The sequence below is a fragment of the Leucopleurus acutus genome (assembly GCF_964270905.1).
Source record: "Leucopleurus acutus genome assembly, chromosome: 4".
NCBI lineage: Eukaryota > Metazoa > Chordata > Mammalia > Artiodactyla > Delphinidae > Leucopleurus > Leucopleurus acutus.
The window spans coordinates 21,753,533-21,781,388 of NC_139146.1; the positions used below are offsets into that span (position 1 = coordinate 21,753,533).

The 27,856-nt window shown below is 39.5% G+C and overlaps 1 protein-coding gene across 2 annotated transcripts in view; it reads left to right on the forward strand.

The window, feature by feature from the left end:
- PDE5A (phosphodiesterase 5A) overlaps nt 1–27,856 on the forward strand; it is a gene marked incomplete at its 5' end in the record, with an annotated part of 136,197 nt that overhangs the window by 33,453 nt on the left and 74,888 nt on the right. For both annotated transcript variants that reach the window (XM_082838478.1, XM_082838479.1), the window contains 2 exons: nt 24,977–25,048; nt 26,713–26,802. In XM_082838478.1, coding sequence (XP_082694604.1) covers nt 24,977–25,048; nt 26,713–26,802 — 162 coding nt within the window. The remainder of the gene's footprint in view (nt 1–24,976; nt 25,049–26,712; nt 26,803–27,856) is intronic.

Sequence of the window (27,856 nt, forward strand, 5' to 3'; positions counted from 1 at the left end):
AATTTGATGGCATGAATGAATAACCCCACTCTCAGTCAGGGGTCGTCTGCTCACTAACAGACCTGATTAAAGTGGGTTCAGCTGCAGGTCCCCAGATTGTGATTGTCCAGAGCTCTCCTTAAGATTTCTGCTGGGTTCCTCAGCGTCCTCAGGGCGATCTTCCTCCATGCGCCTTCATCCTCTCCCACTGTCTGTTTCCCCCTATGATAACTTGATATGAAGGCTGAGCTCTTCACTGGTTTCCACACAAGTTTTTTCACATGAAGCATTTCATGAGATAAACAACCTTCCGTAACTTCACTGGAGTCTTAGTAGCTTTACTGATGGGAAGGTTTCCAAACAGCTTTTTAAACATCTTGCTGACCCTCCCTATTCTCTGTCCTCTCCCCCTTGTTCCCTCTCCTCCCACGCTCACCCTGCCTGGTTTGAAATTATTTCCTGTGAGAATTATTTCTTCAGAAAAAAAGGAATGAAGAGAAACAGTCAGAAAAACAGGCATACTCTCAGCATGGCTGTTGAAGTATAAAAAGTACTTTGGCTGACCGAGAACCAAGGCCCCTAAGAAGATGCCATATACGACTTCCAGAATTATCCTTAAATTATAGCTGTATAAACAAACTCAGGGCAATGTTTGCTGTTGTGTACACGTAATAGAAAGTACTCTTTCTCCCACGAAGCTTTTGAAATCAAAATGGAGAGTCACAGTAAGGCTTTGGGGAGTAATTGTTAAGATTGCTTGCTCTGGGCTTGAATCCCTCACCACTTACATGATGAGTAACCAGGATGGAGCTGGTTAATCCCTTTGATCCTCAGTTTCCTCATCTGCAAAATGAGGGTTATAAAAGGACCTGCCTCACAGGGTTGTTGTAAAGGTTAAATGTGTCCGTGCATGCAAAGGGCTTCCCATACTTTCTGGCAGACTGGGAGTGATCAATAAATGTCAGCTGTTATTTTTTAAAGGAGACATAGAACTAACTGAACTCTTATGAGAAACAAGGAATGATAAAGTTGTATGCAGAGGTCATCAGCCACGTAATAACCAAACAGCTGGGATCAAATGACAAGCAGCTCGGTCCCCGACTTAACTGGTCTGTTACCCTGTAACAAACTTTAAGCGTAAAAGAAAAATACTTTTCATTGTTTTTCCTCATAAATGAGGCAAAGTAAATTTGGTTTCTTCTCTTTGTATTAGTCCAATTGTATTGAGTAAGCCAACACTGATTCCAACTAATTACCAAGAAACCTAAGAAGAAATGTCATTACTGACTGTTTATAAAACAGTCCTTGGTACCTTTTAGTGATCCCAGTTACTTAAGGTACCAACTCTGGAGAGCTGCCTGAAGGGAGCAGTTGACTATTGAACACTAAAGTCTGAACTACAACATAGTCCAGAAAATTCAGGAAGATTTTTAAGATTCAGTAAAATGTATAATCACTTCATCTGCCTCTAGTGAAGTATCTCAACTAATTAAAATTTTTCAGGAGTTCTTTTCATTAGTGTTATAATCATAAGTGTAATAGTGCAATGCTTTTTTAGAAGTCAGGATCATAGATATTCCTAAAACTTCTGTGACAGAGTTTTTTTTTTAAATCACAGAGGATAAATTTTTGCAATTTTCCCCTCTCCGTACTCCCTTCTAAGACAATGGCACTAACTGGCAAAGTGTGTGTGTGTGTGTGTGTGTGTGTGTGTGTGTGTGTGTTTGTGTGTGTGTGAGTGGGGACTGAAGAAGCTAGAAGAAGCTGAAATAATTTATTTTGGAAAGGTCAGAGAGCTACTGGCTAGAGAAGATGAATGAAGACAAAAAGTAAAGGGGTCTGGGGAGAGAAGAGAGCCAGCCCAGGTTCTATAACAGAATGGCTTGAGGGACGACAGAGTAGGACTTTGGAAATAACTGCCTATCCGGTGGAAACTATTCTAAGGACTTGACATATATTAATTCATTTAATCTTCATAACAACCATAGGAAGTAGTCATTATTTTATCCCCACTTAACAGATGATGAAACTGAGACACGGGACATTTAGGGAACTTGGCCAAAGTCACGTAACTAAAAACTGGCAAAGCTGAGATTTAAACCTAGGCAAGAGGGTTTCTTAAAATTCTGCCATGGATGATGTCTACACTCTCCTTTCTTCCCCCTCATGTTTTCTTGAGCCGCTGCAGTAAACATTTAGGTTACTATTGATTTGGGGGTGGGAGGTGCACTGATGTGAGATGTGGCTACGTGTAGAAGCAGGGCTTGAAGGTGGAGACAAGGAGAGCTGGCTATATTCTGATGGCTCTTCAAAGTTCAGTGTTGCAACCACCCTGCAGAAGGACTCTTTAAAATGAGAGAGAGTGGTGGCGAGGAGAAAGAAGGGCAGGGAGCAGGGGCGGGGGAGAGAAAGAGGGGTCAGAGTCACATCCTCTATAATGTCTTAAGAGGAGTCCATCCAGTAAACAAGAAGAAATCTTTACCAGGGATAAAAGAGTTACAGGAGCATGTTTGATGTTAATCTGGGCCAGTGTGCTCTGTGATATGCACAGGAAGCATCATGAAAAAAATGTGCAGCAAGTGTGTGAATTTTTAGAGCTGCTGTTAAATTTCTTTCAGGCTTAACACTGGATTTTTCAGACCTGGGCACTTGGATCAATTTTTTATTTTTGTCACATGCATTAGTTATTTCTATAACCAGATGGTTCTTTTATGTTTAGTAAAGAAGTGCAGGGAAACTCAACTCTTTCTCTCTAATCTCAGATGACCTATTTCTGAAATACTGCCCTCTCTTGAAGTATTGCTTGTTATGACATGGTGGAGATGAGTGCTTTTTTTTTTTTTTTAATTTATAGGGGCTGCACCAATGAGGTAGAAGCCAGGACATTGTGAAATAGTGCAAATTCTGTGAAAATTTCGTATTGATCTGAGGTAGAGATTATATCCAATAATGTCAGGCTAGGCTGATACCTGTTTTCTCTTGATTGAATGTCAACTCCAGTTATTAAGTAAAAATCTAATTTGGAATCAGAGCTCTTATCTTCCTTCTCTGTTTTTATCATTTTGATTTTATTTTATCATATTTGATGATATAATTCTTTGATGCAAATATAGCAGTTGTAATAAAAGAATTATGATAAGTTTCTTTTACAGTGTAATAAAGGGGCATTTTTATCTAACTATCCAATTGTTTATATCTTCTTTTAAAAGAACAGTGAAAAACTTCAAAAAATATCAGCGAATTTTATGAGATTTTTATGAAATAGATATAATGCTTTGATGAATCAGAGAGATTTAATGCCTGCCAAAAATCATAAAGTAAAGCATTAATGGAACCAAATGTGTAATTCCAACTTATATAAAAGTAAATGTTTTCTAGAATTTAAGCTACATAACATTTTTAAAATTTTTATTTATTTATTTTTTATTTTTTTTAAGCTACATAATTTTATCTGCTCATCCCCCGCCTAAGTTAAAAATATTCTCATTCCCCCCCCCCCCACAGATTATCTTGTTTTGAAAGTAATTGCTGAATGACTGCAATATGTGGAGTCCTGGTCTAGGCAGTGAGGATATTAAAAAAATGAAGCAAGGAAGATACTTAGAAACTTTTTTTTCAATTTCAATAAGAGGGAGATCTTATATACCAAAAAGCAAATATCAATACAAGGTAACAAAACAAATGTTAAATGAGTTAAATATTCAGCACCCAAGTTCAAAGGAAAGTCTGTGGATTTCAAGAACTGGAGGAATCACAGGAAGAACAAAAGCTGTGGTTTCGTACAGCAGATCCCTGCTGTGTTTATCCCACAGGCTTAAGAGAGGAAGCTTGAACATGCTTTCTGTGAGAGGGCGGAGACAGGGTAGATGCTTGCCTATGATATTCTGCTCACACTACTGACTAGGGCTTTTCTTAAACTTGTCATGTAAGTTTGGAACAGATGAAGAACATTACAGCTTTATACATAATCCTACAATTGCAAGTCAGACTGGATGAAAATATAGCTATAAGAATAAGCAGAGTTTAATTGCAGACTGTCAGCTGATCTAGATCTATTTTAGTCTTAAAGAATTGGCTAGTTACGTGTTTTTTGAAAACTTATAAATTGTCCATTGCATTTATTCCCCTGTGATATTTTCTCGTAGCTTTGTTTTAGCAACAAAACTAAAATACTCCGAAAAGTTTCCGTCGGTTCTGGACTTGATATGGTGATGGTGAAGATCTTTTCTTTTTCTTTTTCCACATTACCCTTTAAATAATAAACAAGTGTATTTTACAAAGAAGACGGTAACCGCTTTCCTAAGGGAAAAAACATTTCTCAAGAGCATCAGATGAAAAACATAATGCTAGTAGGTTCAATCCCTGAGGTTACACTACTGATCCAGGAGAAGAATAAAGAGTGAATAAAAGCTTGAGGCTGAAGATTAAGTTAATGGTAGGCTATATTTACCCAAATCTCATTTTGAATGCTCAGAAAATTTGGTTCAGACTGAATGCTCTGATTTATTCAATATGGGGTTTATCTTCATTGGCAGTTTTAGAATAACCATTCCAGCACTTGTTGGAATGCATTGCATTTTTAATTTGATAGAGCATTTGTAAGTTTAATTTTGAGAATTTTTATATAGATCCTGAATTATGACTAGTAGAGGTCTGGAACCAGTTGCAGATAAGCATAAACGATTTCTTTGTATAATATCTGACCCAGAACCACATAATTAGACCTGGGGATGGATTTTGATTATTAAATAATTTTCATGCATTCTTAAAGAGTTAAGGTGGTTGTCAGTGAAATTGCTGTGCCCTCTCTCTCTCTCTCTCTCTCTCTATATATATATATATATATATATATGCAAACATCTATATTTATCTAAGAGCCAAGATTATATAGGTAAAGTGCTTCATAAACTATGTACTCTGTATTCCTTCTTATTAAATCCTCATCTAAAAGTTCCTACTTGTTTCTCATCTACCATAGAGTGGAAATTAATATTCTAGGCAGAATTTAAATAAAAGTATAAATGTTATCTTATAAAATTTTTGAATCATAATTTTCTTTTTTTTTTGGTGTCACTTGGTAGCAGTGATAAAGTGAAAATGACCTGGATTTAGAATTCCAGATCCATTTGATTATTACAGATTATTTGATGATCGTAAGTATATTAGTGATCTCTTGCAGCATAACAAATTACCCTAACCTTAGTGATTCTGAACGACAGCCTTCGTTATCTCAGTTTCCGTGGTTCAGAAATGCCAGAGCGGCCCAGCTGGCTGGGTGCTTCTGGCCCAGGTTCCCTGCCTGTGGTCGCACTCAGGAGGCAGCAGGGGGCGCCTGACTCACGCTCGAGCGTGCACTTCTCAGAGGGCTCACTCGCGTGGCTTTTGGCAGGAGGCCTCAGTTCCCGGCCAAGCGGGTCTCTCCACAAGTCACTCCGTGTACTTAGCACGTGGCAGAGTGAGCAAGGAGGAAGCGGCACTGCCTTGTATGACCAAGTCCCCAGACCTGTTCACCTTCGCCTCACGATAACCATTCATCAGAAGCCAGGCATCAGGTCCAGCCCGAACCCGGGGAGGGCAGTTAGGCTCCACCTCTTGAAGAGAAGAGTATCAAAGAATGTGTGGAGATGTCGTGAAACCACCAAAAGTACTATGTGCATTTTGAGGCTTTAGTCTCTTTCCTTAAAAAACTGTTCAGGTGATGAATGAGGAACTCTGCTTGTTAATTAAAATAATATCTTAAACAAGGGCCTACTGTATAGCACAGGAAACTATATTCAGTATCTTCTAATAACCTATAATGGAAAGAATCTGAAAAAGAATTGTGTGTGTGTGTGTATAAACTGAGTCACTTTGCTGTACACCTGAAACATTATAAATCAGCCATACTTCAATTAAAAAAATCTTAAAAATTAGTACTTCTCAACCTTTCATATACTAAAAATAATATGAACTACCAGAGGTAACACAGACTAGGTTTAAATAAGGTGGCAAGTTGGGGTATGTGCTCTGCCAGATTGGCTTGAATCAAAGGGAAAAGAGGAAGTAGAATTGAAAGAGGAGGGCTGAGGAGAAGAGGAAGATGCTTGCTGTTTGAGCTGCGGCAAACCATCGAGGTATTAAAAGTCTTCTAAAATGTTATGTCGCGAATGCAGGTCTTCATGAGATCACTGTTTGTGTGTAGCTTAGGTAATTTGCTTCTTTTTTTTTTTTTTTGCGGTATGCGGGCCTCTCACTGTTGTGGCCTCTCCCTTTGCGGAGCATAGGCTCCGGACGCACAGGCTCGGCGGCCATGGCTCACAGGCCCAGCCGCTCCGCGGTATGTGGGATCTTCCAGGACTGGGTCACGAACCTGCGTCCTCTGCATCGGCAGGCGGACTCTCAACCACTGCGCCACCAGGGAAGCCCGGTACTCTGCTTCTTAATGCCCATGGAAAATGCTCACTGGTGCATCCTTATTATTTCTCTGCACCATTGTTTTCTGCCTCCCTCATGGATCAAGATTGGAGGGAATGTGTCTAGTAAATACCTTAGCACTGGAGGCGAGGCTGTGCAGCCAAGCTGAGGCAAGATCATGAAGCGTCCTCAAGCTGCCATGCGAAGGAGGTGCTGGTTTTTTTTTTTTTAAGCCAAGAAACATTTGCTGTCATTTAAAGATCTGTGTGGCCATAGCATTAAGGGTGAAGAGTTTTCTTTGTTTAATCTCTAACCAGAGCCACATAATTTGATACTTGATAGGTTTTGATTTCCATATTTGTTCATACACGGAGAAAGCCCTGGGTCTGGAAGCAGGGAAGTTGGTAAGGAGACTTTTGCATAATCCAGACTAGGAGTGGATTTGTTAACACTTCTGTTTAGGTGGTTGAGGGATTGATTTGATGGAGGGTTAAGTAGAAGGAAGAATCTAGAATATTTTCTAGTGGGGAGAATTGTGATATGCCCTAAAATAAAACATGCAACAGAGAGAATTGGTTTGTGGGGATCAAAACCATTAGCTCTTTTGCGGGGGGTGTTGTTTTACTGTCTGTTCCTTTCTCCTCTCTCCTCAAGTCTCGGTGTTGGGTCCCCATCTCCACTTTCATCCGGTGGTCTTGCTCACTCTTCCAGTGAAAAATAAAGCAGTTACAGGAATAATTCCACAAGAGAACTTCCCCATTCTCTTTCCCCATGCTTTTGCGTCTGAGTTTACATCCTCTGGTTTCCCTTTTACATTAACCATCTGTGAAATAGCCAAAGTCAGTCTCGCACTTGTGCACCAGATCTCATCCCATCTCATGTGCTCCAAGACACGGCTCAGCAGCTCTCCCCTCTGTGACCAGAGTCACCAAAATTCCCCTTTCTGCCAAACTGGTTTATCAGCGTACAGACACGCTGTTATTTCTCCCATCTTAAAAACAAAAGCAAACGCTCATTGGACTGCATATCTCCTTTCAGAGATCACCATTTCTCTGATTACCATCAGAGCTAAACTCTTTGAAAGAGTTGTCCACATTTGCCATTTCCATTTCCTTCCACCCAAGCCTTCACCCTCACCGCTCTGTGGAAACCACTCTTGGCAGGGTCGCGTGGCGTCCATAGGGCAGGAGCTTACGATCATTTCTCAGTGCTCACTTTACCCGGCAGGGCGGCAGCATGTGGCCTTGTTGATCACTCATTCCTCCAGGACAGATTGTCTTCACTTGCTCTCCAGGACCTCAGACTCCCCAGTTTTTTCCTTCCATCTCTCTGACTGCCTCTCTGTCTCCTTAGCTGGGGCCCGCTCATCACAACACTGCTAAATGGCTCAGCCCTGGACCTTCACTCACTGCTTGTGTGATCTTATTTACTCTCATAGTTTTAAATACCATTTGTGTGCCAACCAAACTTACTTTGCAACTGTATTGTTTCTTCAATTTAAACTCATATATTCAACTGCTTACTTGACTACCTTTATGTGTCTAGCGGGCATCGTGAACTTAATATGTCTAAAACATCACTGCTAATCTTCCTTCCCACTAAACCTGCTCTATACTCATCCCCACCACACTTAACTTCTCTGTCATCCCAGCTATTCAGGCTAAATTCCTTCTTTCTTTCTCCCACAGTAGATATCCAGCTGATCAGGAAACACTCTTGACTTTCCCTTCAATCACTGCTCTCCACCTGTACTTCTACCACACTGGAGCTTCAGTGTGGAGCCATCAGTATGGAGCACCTGAATTATTATAGTAGCCTCCCTAACTAGTGTCCCTGCTTCAAGCCTTTAACGCCCTTCAGTCTATTCTCAACACAGATTTTAGAAAACATGCTAGATCTCATCCCTCCCCTGCTCAGAACCCTGCAGAGGATTTCCACTTCACTCTCTAAGAAAGGTCCCCCATGATCTGGCTCCCGAAGCCCCTCTGATATCACCTATTGTCTCCCCCTGCTAATCCTCTCTAGCACACTGTTGTTGTTTTCTCTGCACCCCAGGGCCTTTGCACTTGCTGTTTCCTTGTCTGAAGTTCCATTGCCTAGTTCTCCACATGGCTCAGTCTGTCACCTCCTTCACGTTTTTACTCAAATGACATCTCAGGAAGACTTTCTTTGGCCATCCTTATTGACTGTCTACCATTATGTCTATCCCTGCTGTTTTCTTCATGACACTTAAGCACTTAATCACCATTTGACATACTACATATTAACTTACGGGTTCATTTCTGTTTCCCCTCCCTAGACTGTAGGCTCCATGAGAGCAAGGTGAAACAAGAATGCTTCACAGAGGAGGTGACATTTAAACTGCATCTGTGGTATGCAATAATGCAAGCTGACCTGAGAACTTCTTTTTCAAAAATGTTTCTGTGCCGTCTTGAAGCATGGAAACCAAAGTAGGTTGACAAATTAAGGGATTTCAGGTAGAAATTTAATCAAGGCTATGTGGTAAATAGTAGTAGGACTAGGATCTTCCTGCCGACCCTTAGAGATGAGTAATAACTATTCTGTATTGATGTTATCCTCCCCATTTTAGATGAAGAAATATGGACTGCATCAAGTTAAGGAAACTTCCTGATATTCCATCTCTATTAAGTAGCAGAGCTGGAATTGATACCCATGTCATCTTATTCTAAGGCTGCATTTTTCTCACTGTGAAATAATTACCTTCTTTCATCTTTATTCATGATTGTACCTGAAAAGCTACCAGCCAACTCTTTACTGTTTTAGTTTTTGAAAATGCAAATTATGGACTGGAATAATAGAATGATAAAATCTAGAGTTGCCAACAATGATTCCAAATTAATTGCTTTGTATATTATCTGGCATAGCTGTGTGGAGGAGGGCATGTCTTTTTGTGCTGGTAACACCTACAAGCTAGGAGTTTTGCCAGTGAGACTGGTGTCTATCTGCATCTGAGCTTTCATATGTGATTATCTTTTCAGGCTCATCTTCCATTTGGAGGAAAAAGCACTTAGAGGTAAAATATTATAAGTTATATTCTCTATATGAAGGATTTGTTGAGTGTAAAAAAATTATAAACACACATACATTTTTCCCCTGGATCTCTTAAGTTAAATGTTAGGAATATCTAGCTTCTATGATGTGAATATCTAACTGGCTATGATGCAGTTAGATGGTCCAGTAGAGGCAAGAACACTGATCTGAACATTTAGTTCAACTCCCACTGAGATGGCGTTCCTTTGATACCAACTTGAATTTGCAAGTGAGATTCAGCCTATTCAGTGTTTTGATGCATGAAACTTGCTTTTTGCCACTTTTGCTGTGTCATTTCTCCTCTGTTTGTATTAGGCCCACATTTATGAGCACAGCCCTTTACCCTGTAATTATCAGGAAGCTCTACTAGCACAGCACCTGGCCAGGGTATAGAGGCATGGACCTGTTGTAAGTGCAGGCAGTACTGGAACAAACTCAATCCTGGGTTAACAGAGTCCAAATCCAACAACACTGTCCAGGGTGTGCTTTGCAGGCCAGCATCTGGCGGAACGCAGGACACCACCCTGAAAATAAATCATAGTTATTAAATAGATCCAAGGCTCTGAAGTCATTTTTGGCAATGTCATGTGTAGTGGTGGGCATAACAGTGATAGAGTTATTCTGATACAAAGCGCAGTTTGTACAATATATATTGAGGACACATTTTTTTTAATTGTTATTTTGGACTTATTCCCGAATAGGCAGAGAGATAGAGTTTGAAAGAAAGAGTTCCGACTCTAGCAAAACAACTGTCTTGAGTGCTGGTTTAAGATCAGTGATTCCTTGAGCAACTTTCTTCACCAATCTGTGCTTAAGGTGACTTGTCTGTGAAGCTCCAACATGAGATACACACACACAGTGGGGGGTTTGACAGTGGTCATAGTGAGACAAGAAACGTGACCGTGTCCACCACAGAGCTCGTCACTTAGTGGAGGTTCAGAAAATGGCTGTTCCCTCCCTTTGGAGTGATGCAAGGCCAGACAAACGGAGGAATGGAAAGTTAAATAAAAATGGTAAACACTGAGCGTACCCTGCCATGGGAAAGACAGCAGGCTCCTTTCTGCTGTGTACCCTTTGTGTCTCTGCAGTTTTTAAAGGGCATAGAAGGAGACTCTGCTCGCAATGGTTACGTGCTGCTCTGTCTCAGGCCTGAATCTCTGTATCCCAATGGACAGAAAGATCTGATTAGAAGGCAGCAGGTCCCTGTGGTTCTAAGACCTTTACACCTCATTGCTTAAAAGCTGGTGTGGCAGAGAGTTTGGTATTTGGCAAGGAAGAGGAAATTGTGTGTGTGTGTGTGTGTGCACGCGCGCGAGCAGAGGGATAAGAATAAACGCTAGGATTGAGAATTATTCCCAGCTTCCCCTTGTCTGGAAGGAATGCAGTCTCAGGTTGGCACCTCTCCCACTCGACATTCCCAGGGCAGGACAGCTACTGACCCCCAGCGGTGGATTTGTCCTGGCGCCATCTGGGGAGCATCCGTCCTGTCTGATAGCACAGAGCAGATGGTCAGGACCTCAGCACGCTCCAGGACAGCTGAGAGCTCAGCACGTGGACCACCACTTTCAAATGTCATCAGCAATTACAAATTTACTTTTAAGACTTTCAAATACTTTTTGAAAAACAAGGTAAAGTTTACATACAGTGAAATATGCAGATCTTCATGTACGGTTTGATGAGTTTGACAGATGTTTATTCATCTGTATAACACCCCAGTCAAGACAGAGAACACTTTCATCACCTCTGTCAATGCCCACAACCCATGGGCAACACAGTTTTGATTTTTATCATCATAGACTAATTCTGCTTTTTCTTGAATAATCTGCTTATTTTTGAAACTGCATTATTACCTGTTTTCCCCTGAAACATAGGATTCTTTATGTTACGTAAGTAGTTCTTGGCTATAAAAATGTGTCTTTAAGGTTTATAATCGAAGTCAAAGAAAGCAGAACTTTTAGCAGCCACTTTGGATTTGTCTTTGTTTCCTTCTTTTTTTTTTTTTTAAATTTATTTTATTTATTTATTTTTGGCTGAGTTGGGTCTTCATCGCTGCGCATGGGCTTTCTCTAGTTGCAGTGAGCGGGGGCTACTCTTCGTTGCGGTGTGCGGGGTCTAGGCACATGGACTTCAGTAGTTGTGGCACGCGGGCTCAGTAATTGTGGCTCGCGGGCTCTAGAGTACAGGCTCAGTAGTTGTGGCACACAGGCTTAGTTGCTCCGCTACATGTGGGATATTCCTGGACCAGGGCTCGAACCTGTGTCCCCTGCATTGGCAGGAGGCCGGGAAGCGCTGTCTTTGTTTCTTAAAGTTATAGTTTTGAAATTGTTCCATTCCCTTTGATGAAAGCATGCCTTAAAAAGATAAGTGTATGGGGCTTCCCTGGTGACGCAGTGGTTGAGAGTCTGCCTGCCGATGCAGGGGACACAGGTTCGTGCCCTGGTCTAGGAAGATCCCACATGCTGCAGAGCCGCTGGGCCCGTGAGCCATGGCCGCTGAGCCTGCGCGTCCGGAGCCTGTGCTCCCGCAACAGGAGAGGCCACAACAGTGAGAGGCCCGCGTACCGCCAAAAAAAAAAAAAGATAAGCGTATGTATGGGGTCTGAAGACAGTCTTGGATGTACTGGAAAACCAGTGGTCTTCATGATTCCTCTAGTTTAAACAATAGTGCTTACGAACCTGTATTTTATATACACTAGTGCTGGTTTCACTTTCCCCTGCGGGGGAGTAGCAGGAAAAACACAAGCTTTGGGATCAGACCTGGAGAGCATCTGGGTCTGTACGTTCTTGCACTACCTATTTAACTTTTCTGAACATCAGCTGCCCTTGTGATAAAATGGGAATAATAATATCTACCTGAAAGGGTTGTGACAAAGGTTAGATGGATTAACAGACAAAGTGCCTGTTACATAACAGGCCCCCCTTTTCCTTTTTTTAAGTGGCAAACTTTTTGACATTATAAGTTTTTTTTTCTTTCTTTTTTATTTTTGGCTGTGAATAGGTTTATTAATGAACTATTTTAGGGCCACTGGCCATCAGTCATGTATTTCTGATGCCAGTCATCTTCAGAGCACTGCTCTTTATATCTTCCAACTTCCTAGAATCTTCCCTTCACCTTGGCTCCCTCTTCCTGGCCACCCAGGCTGTGAGAATAAACTAAAATCATCCACTTCTATGCGCGTTCCTGTCTTGTCTTCCAATCCTGGAAGATCGATAAACATACTTCTGAGAGAAATAGGTGTAGCGGTGCCTGTACATACGGAGGGATAAAATGAGTCCCAACCAAGTAAAGTCAGTCTTAACATTTAAAGAAATATCAAACCTTGATTCTCAAACTCATTAATGAAAGCCAGACAACCCAAAACAACAAAAAGGTCAAAATTGGCAAAGGTACACATAGGCAACACAGAAGAAGAAAACCAATGTAGCCAATAGTAACTAAAAAGCAATAATAATTAAAAAGCTCTCTAGTAATCAGGAAAATGCAAATTAAAGCAATAATGAGATACATTTTTATACCCAACAGATAGACAGGTTAAAAATTTAGCCTCATAATACTAGGGTTTGGTTAGGACGTGAGGTTAGCAGGAACCCTTATACATTGCTGATAAATATAAATTTCTGTAATCCTTTGAAGATTTCATCAAAAAAGCTCTCGTACATGTGCACAAGGAGACCTATACAGAGATGTTCAATGTGGATTATTTGTAATAACAAAAAAATTGCAAACAACCCAAACATTTGGGGATCAAATGAGCAAAATTTGGCATGGAATACAATGAGACTGGGAAGGAAAAAGTCCAGTTTGTTGTTATCTTAATTGAACTTAAAAAAAAGAGGAAACATTAACAAATATTAATGCTTAGTAGTTCTATATCAATGGCTCTCAAAGTGTTTTTTCTCCCCACACCAGCAGCCTTTGGCATCACCTGAGAACTTTTAGTGAAACAAGTTCTCAGGCGCCAACCCAGATCTCTGACTCTGAAACTCTGGGGGTGGGATCCGCAAGCTGTGTTTTAACAAGCCCCATTTTACCACTATTCTAGATGACATGGATACTTACTGTACTTTTGATATTAAAAATTAAAACTAACAATCTCAAGCTTTTCTTTCCCACTCTCCCAAAGCCGTTTTAGGCTATAAGTTTCAACTCCATAAGTAAAGGCTTATTAAGAGTATGTATTTCTTACTCACACACGAAGTTTTTGTATGTGGACAGATCTCTTAATATCAAGCAAAGAGCAGAGAAAAAAATGGGCAAAAAAATTTTTTAACATCTTTATTGGAATATAATTGCTTTACAGTGTTGTGTTAGTTTCTGGTGTATAACAAAGTGAATCAGTTATATGTATACATATATCCCCATATCCCCTCCCTCTTGTGTCTCCCTCCCACCCTCCCTATCCCACCCCTCTAGGTGGTCACAAAGCACCGAGCTGATCTCCCTGTGCTATGCAGCTGTTTCCCACTAGCTATCTATTTTACATTTCGTAGTGTGTATATGTCAGTGTTACTCTCTCACTTCGTCCCGGCTTACCCTTCCCCCTCCCCATGTCCTCAAGTCCATTCTCTACGTCTGCTTCTTTATTCTTGTCCTGCCCCTACGTTCATCAGAACCATTTTTTTTTTTTTTTTAGATTCCATATATATGTGTTAGCAAATGGTATTTGTTTTTCTCTTTCTGACTTACTTCACTCTGTATGACAGACTCTAGGTCCATCCATCTCACTACAAATAACTCAATTTTGTTACTTTTTATGGCAAAATAATATTCTGTTGTATATATGTGCCACATCTTCTTTATCCATTCATCTGTCGATGGACACTTAGGTTGCTTCCATGTCCTGGCTATTGTAAATAGTGCTTCAATGAACATTGTGGTACATGACTCTTTTTGAATTATGGGTTTCTCAGGGTATATGCCCAGTAGTGAGATTGCTGGGTTGTATGGTAGTTCTATTTTTAGTTTTTAAAGGAACTTCCATACTGTTCTCCATAGTGGCTGTATCAATTTACATTCCCACCAACAGTGCAAGAGTGTTCCAGCATTTATTGTTTGTAGATTTTTTGATGATGGCCATTCTGACCGGTATAAGGTGGTACCTCAGAGTAGTTTTGATTTGCATTTCTCTAATGATTAGTGATGTTGAGCATCCTTTCATGTGTTCGTTGACAATCTGTATATCTTCTTTAGAGAAATGTCTATTTAGGTCTTCTGCCCATTTTTGGATTGGGTTGCTTGTTTTTGTGATATTGAGCTGCATGTGCTGTTTGCATATTTTGGAGATTAATCCTTTGTCAGTTGCTTCGTTTGCAAATATTTTCTCCCATTCTGAGGGTTGTCTTTTTGTCTTGTTTATGGTTTCCTTTGCTGTGCAAAAGCTTTTAAGTTTCATTAGGTCCCATTTGTTTATTTTTGTCTTTATTTCCATTTCTCTCAGAGGTGGGTCAAAAAGGATCTTGCTGTGATTTATGTCATAGAGTGTCCTGCCTATGTTTTCCTCGAAGAGTTTTATAGTGTCTGGCCTTATATTTAGGTCTTTAATCCATTTTGAGTTTATTTTTGTGTATGGTGTTAGGAAGTGTTCTAATTTCATTCTTTCACATGTAGCTGTCCAGTTTTCCCAGCACCACTTATTGAAGAGGCTGTCTTTTCTCCATTGCATATTCTTGCCTCCTTTATCAAAGATAAAGGTGACCATATGTGCGTGGGTTTCTCTCTGGGCTTTGTATCCTGTTGCATCAATCGATATTCCTGGTTTTGTGCCAGTATCATACTGTCTTGATTACTGTAGCTTAGTGGTATAGTCTGAAGTCAGGGAGCCTGATTCCTCCAGCTCCGTTTTTCTTTCTCAAGATTGCTTTGGCTATTCGGGGTCTTCTGTGTTTCCATAGAAATTGTGAAATTTTTTGTCCTACTTCTGTGAAAAGTGCCATTGGTAATTTGATAGGGATTGCACTGAAACCGTAGATTGCTTTGGGTAGTATAGTCATCTTCACAATGTTGATTCTTCTAATCCAAGAACATGGTACATCTCTCCATCTGTTGGTATCATCTTTAATTTCTTTCATCAGTGTCTTATAGTTTTCTGCATACAGGCATACAGGTTTTTTGTCTCCTTAGGTAGGTTTACTCCTAGGTATTTTATTCTTTTTGCTGCAGTGGTAAATGGGAGTGTTTCCCTAATTTCTCTTTCAGATTTTTCATCATTAGTGTATAGGAATGCAAGAGATTTCTGTACACTAATTTTGTGTCCTGCTACTCTACCAAATTTATTCAGTAGCTCTAGTAGTTTTCTGGTAGCATCTTTAGGATTCTCTATGTTTAGTATCATGTCATCTGCAAACAGTGACAGCTTTACTTCTTCTTTTCCGACTTGGATTCCTTTTATTTATTTTTCTTCTCTGATTGCTGTGGCTAAAACTTCCAAAACTATGTTGAATAACAGTGGTGAGAGTGGGCAACCTTGTCTTGTTCCTGATCTTAGAGGAAATGGTTTCAGTTTTTCACGCTTGAGAACAATGTTGGCTGTGGGCTTGTCATATATGGCCTTTATTATGTTGAGGTAGGTTCCCTCTATGCCTACTTTCTGGAGCATTTTTATCATAAATGGGTGTTGAATTTTGTCAAAATGTTTTTCTGCATCTATTGAGATTATCATATGGTTTTTCTCCTTCAATTTGTTAATATGGAGTATCACGTTGATTGATTTGCATATATTGAAGAATCCTTGCATTCCTGGAATAAACCCCACTTGATCATGGTGTATGATCCTTTTAATGTGCTGTTGGATTCTGTTTGCTAGTATTTTGTTGAGGATTTTTGCATCTATGTTCATCAGTGATGCTGGCCTGTAGTTTTCTTTCTTTGTGACATCTTTGTCTGGTTTTGGTATCAGGGTGATGGTGGCCTCTTAGAATGAGTTAGGGAGTGTTCCTCCCCCCTGTTATATTTGGAAGAGTTTGAGAAGGATAGGTGTTAGCTCTTCTCTAAATGTTTGATAGAATTTGCCTGTGAAGCCATCTGGTCCTGGCCTTTTGTTTGTTGGAAGATTTTTAATCACAGTTTCAATTTCAGTGCTTGTGATTTGTCTGTTTATATTTTCTATTTCTTCCTGGTTCAGTCCCAGAAGGTTGTACTTTTCTAAGAATTTGTCCATTTCTTCCAGCTTGTCCATTTTATTGACATAAGTTGCTTGTAGTAATCTCTCATGATCCTTTGTATTTCTGCAGTGTCAGTTGTTACTTCTCCTTTTTCATTTCTAATTCTATTGATTTGAGTCTTCTCCCTTTTTTTCTTGATGAGTCTGGCTAATGGTTTATCAATTTTGTTTATCGTCTCAAAGAATCAGCTTTTAGTTTTATTGATCTTTGCTATCATTTCCTTTATTCATTTTTCCTTTATTTCTGATCTGATCTTTATGATTTCTTTCCTTCTGCTAACTTTGGGGTTTTTTGGTTCTTCTGTCTCCAGTTGCTTTAGGTGTAAGGTTAGGTTGTTTATTTGAGGTTTTTCTTGTTTCTTGAGGTAACATTGTATTGCTATAAAGTTCCCTCTTAGAACTGCTTTTTGCTGCATCCCATAGGTTTTGTGTTGTCGTGTTTTCATTGTCATTTTTTTCTAGGTACTTTTTGATTTCCTCTTTGATTTCTTCAGTGATCTCTTGGTTATTTAGTAGTGTATTATTTAACCTCCAAGTGTTTGTATTTTTCACAGCTTTTTTCCTGTAATTGATATCTGGTCTCATAGCGTTGTGGTCAGAAAAGGTACTTGATATGATTTCAATTTTATTAAATTTACCAAGGCTTGATTTGTGACCCAAGATATGCTCTATCCTGGAGAATGTTCCATGAGCACTTGATAAGAAAGTGTATTCTGTTGTTTGTGGATGGAATGTTCTATAAATATCAATTAAGTCCATGTTGTTTAATGTGTCATTTAAAGCTTGTGTTTCCTTATTTATTTTCATTTTGGATGATCTGTCCATTGGTGAAAGTGGGCTGTTAAAGTCCCCTACTATGATTGTGTTACTGTCGAATTCCCCTTTTATGGCTGTTAGCATTTGCCTTATGTATTGAGGTGATCCTATGCTGGGTGCATAAATATTTACAATAGTTATATCTTCCTCTTGGATTGATCATTATGTAGTGGCCTTCTTTGTCTCTTGTAATAGTCTTTATTTTAAAGTCTGTTTTGTCTGATATGAGAATTGCTACTCCAGCTTTCTTTTGATTTCCATTTGCATGGAATATCTTTTTCTATCCCTTCACTTTTAGTCTGTATGTGTCCCTGGTCTGAAGTGGTTCTCTTGTAGACAGCATATATACAGGTCTTGTTTTTGTATCCATTCAGCCAGTCTATGTCTTTTGGTTGGAGCATTTAATCCATTTATATTTAAGGTAGGTATTGATATGTATGTTCCTATTACCATTTTCTTAATTGTTTTGGGTTTGTTATGGTAGGTCTTTTCCTTCTCTTGTGTTTCCTGCCTAGAGAAGTTCCTTTAGCATTTGCTGTAAAGCTGGTTTGGTGGTGCTGAATTCTCTTATCTTTTGCTTGTCTGTAAAGGTTTTAATTTCTCTGTCGAATCTGAATGAGATTCTTCCTGGGTAGAGTAATCTTGGGTGTAGGTTTTTCCCTTTCATCACTTTAAATATGGCCTGCCACTCCCTTCTGGCTTGCAGAGTTTCTGCTGAAATATCATCCGTTGACCTTATGGGGATTCCCTTGTATATTATTTGTTGTTTTTCCCTTGCTGCTCTTAATGTTTTTTCTTTCTTTGTATTTAATTTTTGATAGTTTGATTAATATGTGTCTCAGCGTGTTTCTCTTTGGGTTTATCCTATATGGGACTCTGCGCTTCCTGGACTTGATTGACTCTTTCCTTTCCCATGTCAGAGTGACTATAATCTCGTCAAATATTTTCACAGTCCCTTTTTTTTTTCTTCTTCTTCTGGGACCCCTATAATTCGAATGTTCCTGCATTTGATGTTGTCCCAGAGGTCTCTGAGACTGTCCTCAATTCTTTTCATTCTTTTCTCTTTATTCTGCTCCCTGGCAGTTATTTCCACCATTTTATCTCCCAGCTCACTTATCCGTTCTTCTGCCTCAGTTATTCTGCTATTGATTCCTTCTAGAGTATTTTTAAGTTCATTTATTGTGTATGCATCACTGTTTGTTTACTCTTTAGTTCTTCTAGATCCTTGTTAAATGTTTCTTGTATTTTTTTCATTCTGTTTCTGAGATTTTGGATCATCTTTACTATCATTACTCTGAATTCTTTTTCATGTAGACTGCCTATTTCATCTTCATTTGTTTGGTCATGTAGGTTTTTACCTTGCTCCTTCGTTTGTAACATATACTTTTTTGTTGTTTCTTTCTTTTTTCTTTTCTTTTTGATGGTGGGGTTGTATTCCTGCCTTACTGGTTGTTTGGCCTTAGGTGTCCAGCACTGGAGTTTGCAGGCAGTTAGATAGAGCTGGGTCTAGGTGCTGAGATTAGGATCTCTGGGAGGCCTCGGTCTGATTAATATTCCCTGGGGTCTGAGGTTCTCTGTTAGTCCAGCGGTTTGGACTCGGAGCTCCCAGCACAGGAGCTGGAACCAAGATCCCACAAACCGGTTGCTGGGGGTTCCTCCCATCCCCTTAGGTGTCCGTGGTCCCCCACTGGTGCCTGGTAGGTGCTCTAGTTGTGCGGAGACACGCATTCTACATCCTGCTAGTCCGCCAACTTGACTCCGCCCTTTGTAACAACTTTAAATGGAGTATAATCTAACGCATACAGATCAGGAAGCTGTCTTAGAGAACAGCATTCTCTGGCCCATTTCATTTCCTCCTAGATCAACAAGGAGGGTGACTGCTCTGGCCCAGACCAAAGAAATCTACCACCTCGCTGAAGGTCGGGGCTCAGGTCCGGGCGACCGTGAGAGGAGGGGCCAGACCTGTCCACGGCAACCCCTCTGAAAGCGTGAGCCAAACCTGTCCTTTAATGCGCTCCATACATCCCAGAGCCCTCCCTTAATGCAGGCCTCACCAAGCACACCGAAATGGGCAATTTTTATTAACTATTACTCAGATGTGAATTGTCCAGTAAGTACATCACCTAAATAAAACTTTGATATCTGACACTTCTCCCATTATCATCAAGAACAAATATCTGTGAAGCATTGAGTACATTCAGAGTCTGATGCTTCCTTAAGACATAAGATATAAATCATGTCCTTAAGAAACAATTGAGTTGGATGTGAACGGAGAAAATGAGGTTAAAAATGAGAATACCTCATTGTCAGATTATAGCACCCTCAGCTGCAACACGGAATTTCAGGGGGCTTTGAAGGGAAGCTTTCTGGGGACAGCCTCAGCCGAGAAACAAGAAGGTAACATTTCAAGGAGTGACGTGAGCAAAGGTCTTTGTAGCATTCTACTTCAGAGGCCCATGTAAGTGATTTTAGTTCAAGTTCAGCCTATGGAATGAGAGTCTTCCGTTTTTGTCCTATAGATGGACGCATGGAAGTATTAAAAGCTTTGAGCAGTGAGATGACTTGTATGTGCAAAGTAGTGTTCCAGGAAGGGAAATTTGGACTTAAGTGTCATAGACGGACTGAGGCAAGAAAACAATTAGCCATGAGATGCCAGGGCTTTCAAAGAAAGTGAGGATTTAGATGGTGAAACACAAGATATAATGTGGGGTCAGGAAGAGTGAACAAGGAATGGGAGCATGTACGAGTAATTCTAATGGAACATATTAGTTTCTTATTGCTGCTGCCAAAAACTACTGGAAATGTAGTCGCTTAAAACAACACAAATGTATTATCTTATAGTTTTGGAGGTCAGAGTCCAAAATAGTTGTCACTGGGCTGACACAAAGGGTCGGCAGGGCTGTCTTTCTATGTGGAATCTCTAGAGAAGAATCTATTCTCTTGCCTTTTCCTGCTTCCACGGGCTGCCCACATCACTTAGCTTGTGGCCTCTTTCTATCTTCATAACCTGCAGCCACGGGACTTCCCTGGCGGCCCAGTGGTTAAGACTCCATGCTTCGAATGCAGGGGGTGTAGGTTCAGTTCGATCCCTGGTCGGGGAACTATGATCCCACATGCCTCGAGGTCAAAAAAACAAAAAAACATAAAACAGAAGCAATATTGTAACAAATTCAATAAAGACTCTAAAAATGGTCAACATCAAAATAACAAAAAAGATCTTATAAAAAACCCCAAAAAACCCTGCAGCTGCATCTTAAAATCTGTCTGACTCTCCTGCCTCCCACTTTCCATCATAAGGATTCTTGTGATTGCATTGGGCCCATTCAGATGATTCAGGATAATCTCCCTGTCTCCACATCCTTAACTTAATCACATCTGCAAAGTCCCTTTTGTCATTAAGGCAGCATAGTCATAGGTTCCAGGGATTGGGATGAGGACGTCTTTGGAGGCCATTCTTTTGCCTATACCACAAGGAATATGACCATAATTTGCTGATTGCCTAGGATTTGGAAGAGAGGTGGAAAAGCCTGGATTGGTCATGTCAACCCTCTCAGTTTCATTTTACTTGTAAAACAGGGGTGGGCAAGAGGATGGGAGTGGAATTCCCTTCCAAGCCTAACACTCTGACTAGAATGTCAGCTCCATGAGTACAGGGATTTGTGTCCGTCTTGTTCACTACTGAGTCATCTTCATTGTCTAGAAAGTGACTGGTATATTAAAGGTGCATATTAATTATTTGTTGAGTAAAATATTTGTTGCTGAATGAATGACCGAGTCAAGAGAAAGTTTGAAAAGAGCACTGGGAAGAATTCTCCACTGGCTCCTGTCTACATTAAGTTCTTGTTTTCCTGGTGAAGTAAGGTTTTCAGCTTAGGTTACAGATGGTCTAGAATCCTGTCATTATAATAGAGACATTCTGCAGGTGGGACAGAGGGATAGCTAAGATTTGTAGAGTTTGCTCCTTTTCTCCCTGGCTTTTAGCCTCCATGCTGAGCATCCCCTGGAACTAGGAACAGGGAAATGTATAGTAGGGATTGATGTATGGCCTCAGTAAGGGTCGGGGCAGCTGCTGATTGAAGAAGAAATTGCTCGCTGTGGCAGTGATCACTTGTCCCTGAAGCGACCAGCTGTCACATTCCTCACTGATCGCCCAGCGAGAGTCAAGTCTTGCCCTTTGCATTCCTAAAAGAACACTTGACCCTGTGAGGACATAATATTCATTTATGCTCTGAAAAGTGCCAGTGAAAGAGAAAACAGAGAAGCTTCTTTGTGCTTTAAAAAAAAAATAGCATAAAGTATTGGTGTTTGAGAGTACTGCAGGTAGATAGCAGGTAGGCAGAAGTGATTGGGCTTCTGATATGGAAGCTAAAATTTTTAGGGGCTTTGCCTCTCAGATATGAGGTCTGACAAATTCTTGCCATAAAAGCTGTCTTTGAAAACTGACATTTAAAAACCTTGTCTTGAAGAAAATTAATTTGTTTAAAGGAGCAATAGATGGTAGGAGGAGGAAAGACTTTTTATCAACACAAGGAGGCCGGGGGTGCAGGTTTTGCTAGGCTCCTTGAAATTTGGAGAATCAAAGTCTTTTTGTCTTTTACTGTCTTATGTTACCGTGGACAAACACTATACCTTTTCTCTGATTTTTATCTGTTGTTTTTATCAGTGGTATTTTTAAAATGTCATCCAGCTAAGTATTGAGGCACATGTGAGTATCATATTTATTTTCCTGATCTAATAGTCCCTTGAAAGAACTTGCCTGTTTTTTAAAAAAATAATTAATTATATTTAAATAATCATCCCTTAAACAAATTAACCTCTAATGTCTAAATCTATAAAATTACTAGCGAGAGAAATAATTGGTCACCGAAAAGGGTGAAAAATTCTTCACTGGAAGTCTTCATTCCATGAAGTTGCCTAATGATGAATATCTTGCTCTAATGTTAGGGGGACAAAATTAAATATAGTAAAGAGCTGGTGTTCAGGGGGTACAAAGTAGGGTTTAAAGCCTGTGAACAAGACTTCTGATCAGTTTGCCAGACTGAACAGTTGCAGAACACCACCCACCCCCGCATTCTGCCAACAAGTAGAGAATAAAGTTTCACCAAAAGCGATTTTAAAAATTACAGATAAGATCAAGAAAGGGAAATCCCCAGGTATCAGAAACAAAGAGGGGAACCCAAGGTAAGCAGCATGAATGACCAGAGTCCAGATGGGCTTCGGAGATGTGAGATTCAGGATGGTAGGGTGAATGCCTGCGGGTAACATCTGCAGGCAGGGGTGATGCGTCCCCTCCACAGGCACGGGTGAGGGCAGGGAGGGGAAACTAAACTCCCAGGGGAAGCCTAGGTCTGTAAAGTTTCCATCCGTGGAACCAGGCCTGGAAAACTTTTCAGCAACGAGGAAAGCTTGCCTCTGCCTGCAGCTGCGAGACAAAGAAGAGACACCGGTGAGCCATGAGAGCAGGGCTTGTGCCCCACAGGGTATGGAGTTCAAGTTCATGCCACCAGTGCAGTGCCAGACAAGCAGCAAGTTGCTATGCCTGACACTTCATGACTCAGGGGACTAAGGCTCCCATGGAAAACAGTCTCTGCTATGGGTGAACTTACACTCAAAACTCAGTATGTTCTAAGAGATGAAGGACAGCTGGCACTAGTATTTAAAGGAAAAAAAGAAAGAGGAAGAGGGGAAGAAGGAGGAAGAGGCGGGGCTGAGAAAAGAATCAAATAGAAATTCTCGAAATGGAGAACGGTTATTGAACTACGTGAGCAGTGTTGTATTGGTTGAAAATCGTCTTGCTTGTAGTACCTTGACTCACACGGCTCCAGGTACAAACAGCACATCAATACATGCTTCTTTTAATACTGTATAATTATCTGAGAAGGTTTGCATAAGTCTCTTTATCTGTTTTAATCTCTTCTTCCTTAAAATGAAGATTTAAAAATTTAACTCTTTTATCAATCCGTGTATTAAAGGCAAATAAAAACTCAAATGTCATCATTTCTGAGAAACCTTCTCTTTTATGCATATTTGGTCTCCCTTCTGTGCTCTTAACAGTCTGTGGGCGCCTGTATCATCAAAGTGATCATATGTGTGCTGTAAATATATGTCTGTGTATCACCCATTCTTGATTCTTGAGCTCCTTCCGGGTAGTCTTTCTCCCAGTTTTTATCACTCCTTGGTGCACGGTGGTCACCACAATATTTGTTGAGTAAATGAATGAATGCTTAAAATGAAATCACCAAGTTATACTGGGAGCACTATGTATTAGACCCCAGTGACCCTCAAGAGGCTCCCATCAGTTATATTCAAGTGAATGTGCCTGGCTGCAGTCCAGACGTTTTTGACCTCAGACAAAAGCTCTTGTAGGCATTTTGTCATTGAGATTGGAACGTCGAGAAATCTGTTAGCCAAGAGTTAAAGAGTGTAAAATAGGTACAGGATAATTGGATGATTCTGCTGTTTAAAATCAACATCTCTTTACTCTGTCGTAGGGTGGGGAGGAAACGTGTTGAGAACAGAAAACTACATCAGACAAGAATGTATTTCTCTGTCCTTGCTCTGCTATCTTGGAAGGGCATTTTTTGTATCCATTTCTTAAAGCTATGGGCTAGAGTGAGCTGAGAAAAAACGATGGACCATTCACACAAAACTCAGGACTTTAAAGTTTAACCATTTAGAGGATAATAGCTTTTTACACTGACATTATATTGTAGAAGGAGGAAACAAGTAGAATTTATAAGTAGTAAAGAGGAAGCAAAAGTAAGTTGAAGGTCTTTAAAAGACTAATAAAGTAATAACACAAACTTCAGGTTGGAACTAAATGGGTAAGTAAAATATACTTTTAAGTAGGAAGATGAGAAGTTTCTTAAAAGTCTTGCTAAATGTGTTGTGGAAACTTAAGACATATTCCCAGAGTTTAGCTCAGTCTTCTTAAGATGTAGTTTATCTTTCAAACACCTTCTGATTTGAAATAAGGCTCAGTCTGTTTTTCAATAAAACTTCTTTCCACCAAAGTAAGTCTATTGAAGGTAAGATAATTTTCAAGTTCAGAAATTTCAAAAGAAGTTGGACAACATCCCTACATTAAGAATTATTTTTACCCTAATTGGTCCTCCTGCATTTTCAATTCTGTGACTGGCCATTGGTCCTATTTCACTTTTAGTAAAAGATCATTTAGCCCATTTGAAATATTATATTTAAAACCAATATAAAATGTTCATTTAATCATATATTCTGTTTGAAATGTGATATAAATTTAATGTTTATTTTTTATTCAAAAGCCATGAAAAATATTCACATAAAAAGTGATTGCCAATAATTTCTTTCACAGGGCAGCATGAAATCCCAGAATGAAATATAGTTTGGGACCCAAGAAGTTAGAAACATTTGAACTCTTATTAGGAAAAAAGAATGTACAAAATGATACAGGACTAGTTCAGATGCTGTGGGGTTGGTTTTGATTTTGTAGCTTATCGTTATTGTAAAGCACATGTAGAAATTATTCTGTAAACACGCTTTGGTGAATTTATACCAATAATTTCAGTCAGCGAAATTACCAATGTTCTCTTCTTATACCAGGTTGTTGGTGTAGCCCAGGCCATCAACAAGAAATCGGGAAATGGTGGGACATTCACCGAAAAAGATGAAAAGGTACCAAAACTTGGGTCTGGTATGATCTCAATTTAGGAAGATGCTTTCTCTTTAGAGTTGTATAGACCTCTGGAATTAGTGATTGCTGAAATTGTTGATCACCAAAACATTATGGTTTAAAATGATCCGAAATGTTCAAAAGTGTCTCTTGCCTCTGACTAAATCAGTGCTGACCTGAGTTGTGGAGTAGTTGTGGTCTTCAGTCAACAGAACCCCGTCCCCACTGCCTCCTCACCATGCCACCAGGCCTCCCCCAGGGCTGTGTGCATGTTGCGGCCATCCGGAGGGTGATACGGTGTTCTAACTCTCTCATTTACCTTTCATCAATGCTATAAAGAAATTCAACCTTACGTAAAATCCCTAAAGCACTGCTCCAAGTTCAGTTGCTCCAGGTCAGCTTAAAATTAGAATTGCCTCCTGGTGAAGCAAATGCAGAATGTTTTATAAGCTTTGTATGCAGACGGTGGGGTGCCAAGGTGTGAATTCAGGCTAAATGATGTGAATTTAGCTTCAGAAAGAGTGCAGTCAGCATTATTTTATTACCCTTCTCGTCCAACTCTGAAGGAACACATTCCTCACACCACATCGACATGCTTTCCTTTTAAGGACAGAAGTCCTTAAACCTGTTTATAACTTCGTTCTGTCAGTAGGTCTTGTTATTTCTCTCCTTGAATATGCAATTATATGTATATCATGGAGCCCACTGAGTTCTTCCTATTCAAGCCCATTGCTATTTCTGTCACTCCCCTGAAAATTAGTAGGAGCTTTTGGAAGACATTCCAACAAGACAGAGTTATTTTTGTCTCATGTTGTAGGCTGTGTTGGCACTAGTGTTGGTCCCTGTGTCTTAATTGCTTCAGAACATAGCAAGTACCTTTCTAAATTAGTGTAATAGACATCTAGTCTCCTATTCCGTTAATGACACCTGAGGATATTTGGCGGGGAACATGCTTCTAGATTGGCTATTTATTCCACTATTTGTTTATAGTCCATTAATGTAAACCCCTCTTGAAAGATTTGAATTCTTAGGCTGTATCATCTCTTGGCAAAATAAATTCATGATTGTGAATAAAGTATGCCATGTAAGGATTTCCTTTCATCAATAATTAGTATAATTGTGAGCACATCACCTTCGTATAGTATAATGAGGGTGATAGATCAACTTTAAAATGATATATTTAAACTAATACTAAATTTGCAATTTAGTATGGGACTAATATTGGCTATATTATTGCCAATATTCTCCTAACAAGATTGTGAGCTTTCAGTTTGCCCCAGTAATAAGTTACAGGCTATTTTTATGGTCTTAGCTGAAACCCAAGTCTTAATATCATTTAGAGACTACACCAAATTTTGCATAGAGTGAATTTCAGTTTCACATGGTGTACAGAGATCTGTGTCTCCTCTCTTTCTCTTTGCTAATTTCCAACTACTGTATGACTTTAGGAGACTGTGTTAACAGTTGTCATCTACTGGTTGTACCATTTAGCTAACAGTTGCTTTGCACCAGTTCCTAATTTTATGCAGAATAAACATCTACGCTGTTGGTTTCCAAATACTTATTTGAACTGTAAATATTTTTGAATGTTGTTTGTGTTTCAAGCAATATAACAAGACAGGTTATTGACAGTTCTTATTTGGCTGTTGTCTTGCCTGTTTTCTAGGACTTTGCTGCTTACTTGGCATTTTGTGGAATTGTTCTTCATAATGCTCAACTCTATGAGACTTCACTGCTGGAGAACAAGAGAAATCAGGCAAGTCTAATTACTAAAGAAAGAGTGTAGAAATTCTTTTTTAAAAAATGGTTAAATTGTTATCCAAGTTTTTTATATATATATATATAAAATATGTATATTATATATTATATATATATATTTATATATATCATTAGAAATCCAAACCGTGCAGATTCAATTTCTAAATATTTTAACTGTTTCTTCTAATAGTTATTTTTTCCATTTTGTATTTTCCATGAGCTGTGGCTTTATCACTGTTAACAGATGAAGATTTATTTAACTTATACCACCCTTTACTTTGCCATTATGGTACCAGTATTTTTATGTCACTGTTTAAAGTTATTGGATGAGTTGTGCGTGTAATATTAAGAGTTTTAGTTCTTATTCTATCAGAGACATCATCTCTTTTTTTTTTTTCAGAATATGCTTCTGTATTTTCTTATTCATGTTAAAAGATACAAAATGTGAACATTATTGTAGAGAACTTCTAGAAGCATGGGAATAAGCTCAGGAAACACTGTAGAACACTGTTAGACATCATCTCTTATTTCATGCTTTATAAAATGATGATCTTAGCATCCCTCATCTCTCCTTCCCAATTACTACTCCTTACCTCTGCTTTTCCTATCTGGACTTTTTCATTTATATTGCCCACATTGGTAACATATTTACAGATGGTCCTCAACTTACACTGGTTAAACTTACAATTTTCCGACTTTACGATGGTGTGAAAGCTATACACATTCAGTAGAAACCATACTTCGAATTTTTAATATTGACCTTTTCCTGGGATAGTGATATATGTCATGGCACTCTCTCATGATGCTGGGCAGTGGCAGTAGCCACAGCTCCCAGCAGCCACGCCATCACGAGGGTAAACAACCAATACACTTAAAACCATTCTGTCCCCACACAACCATTCTGGTTTTCACTTTCAGTACAGTATTCAATAAATTACATGTGATATTCAACACTTTATTATAAACTAGGCTTTGTGTTAGATGATTTTGCCCAACTGTAGGCTAATATAAGTGTTTTGAGTATGTTTAAGGTAGGCTGGGCTAAGCTGTGA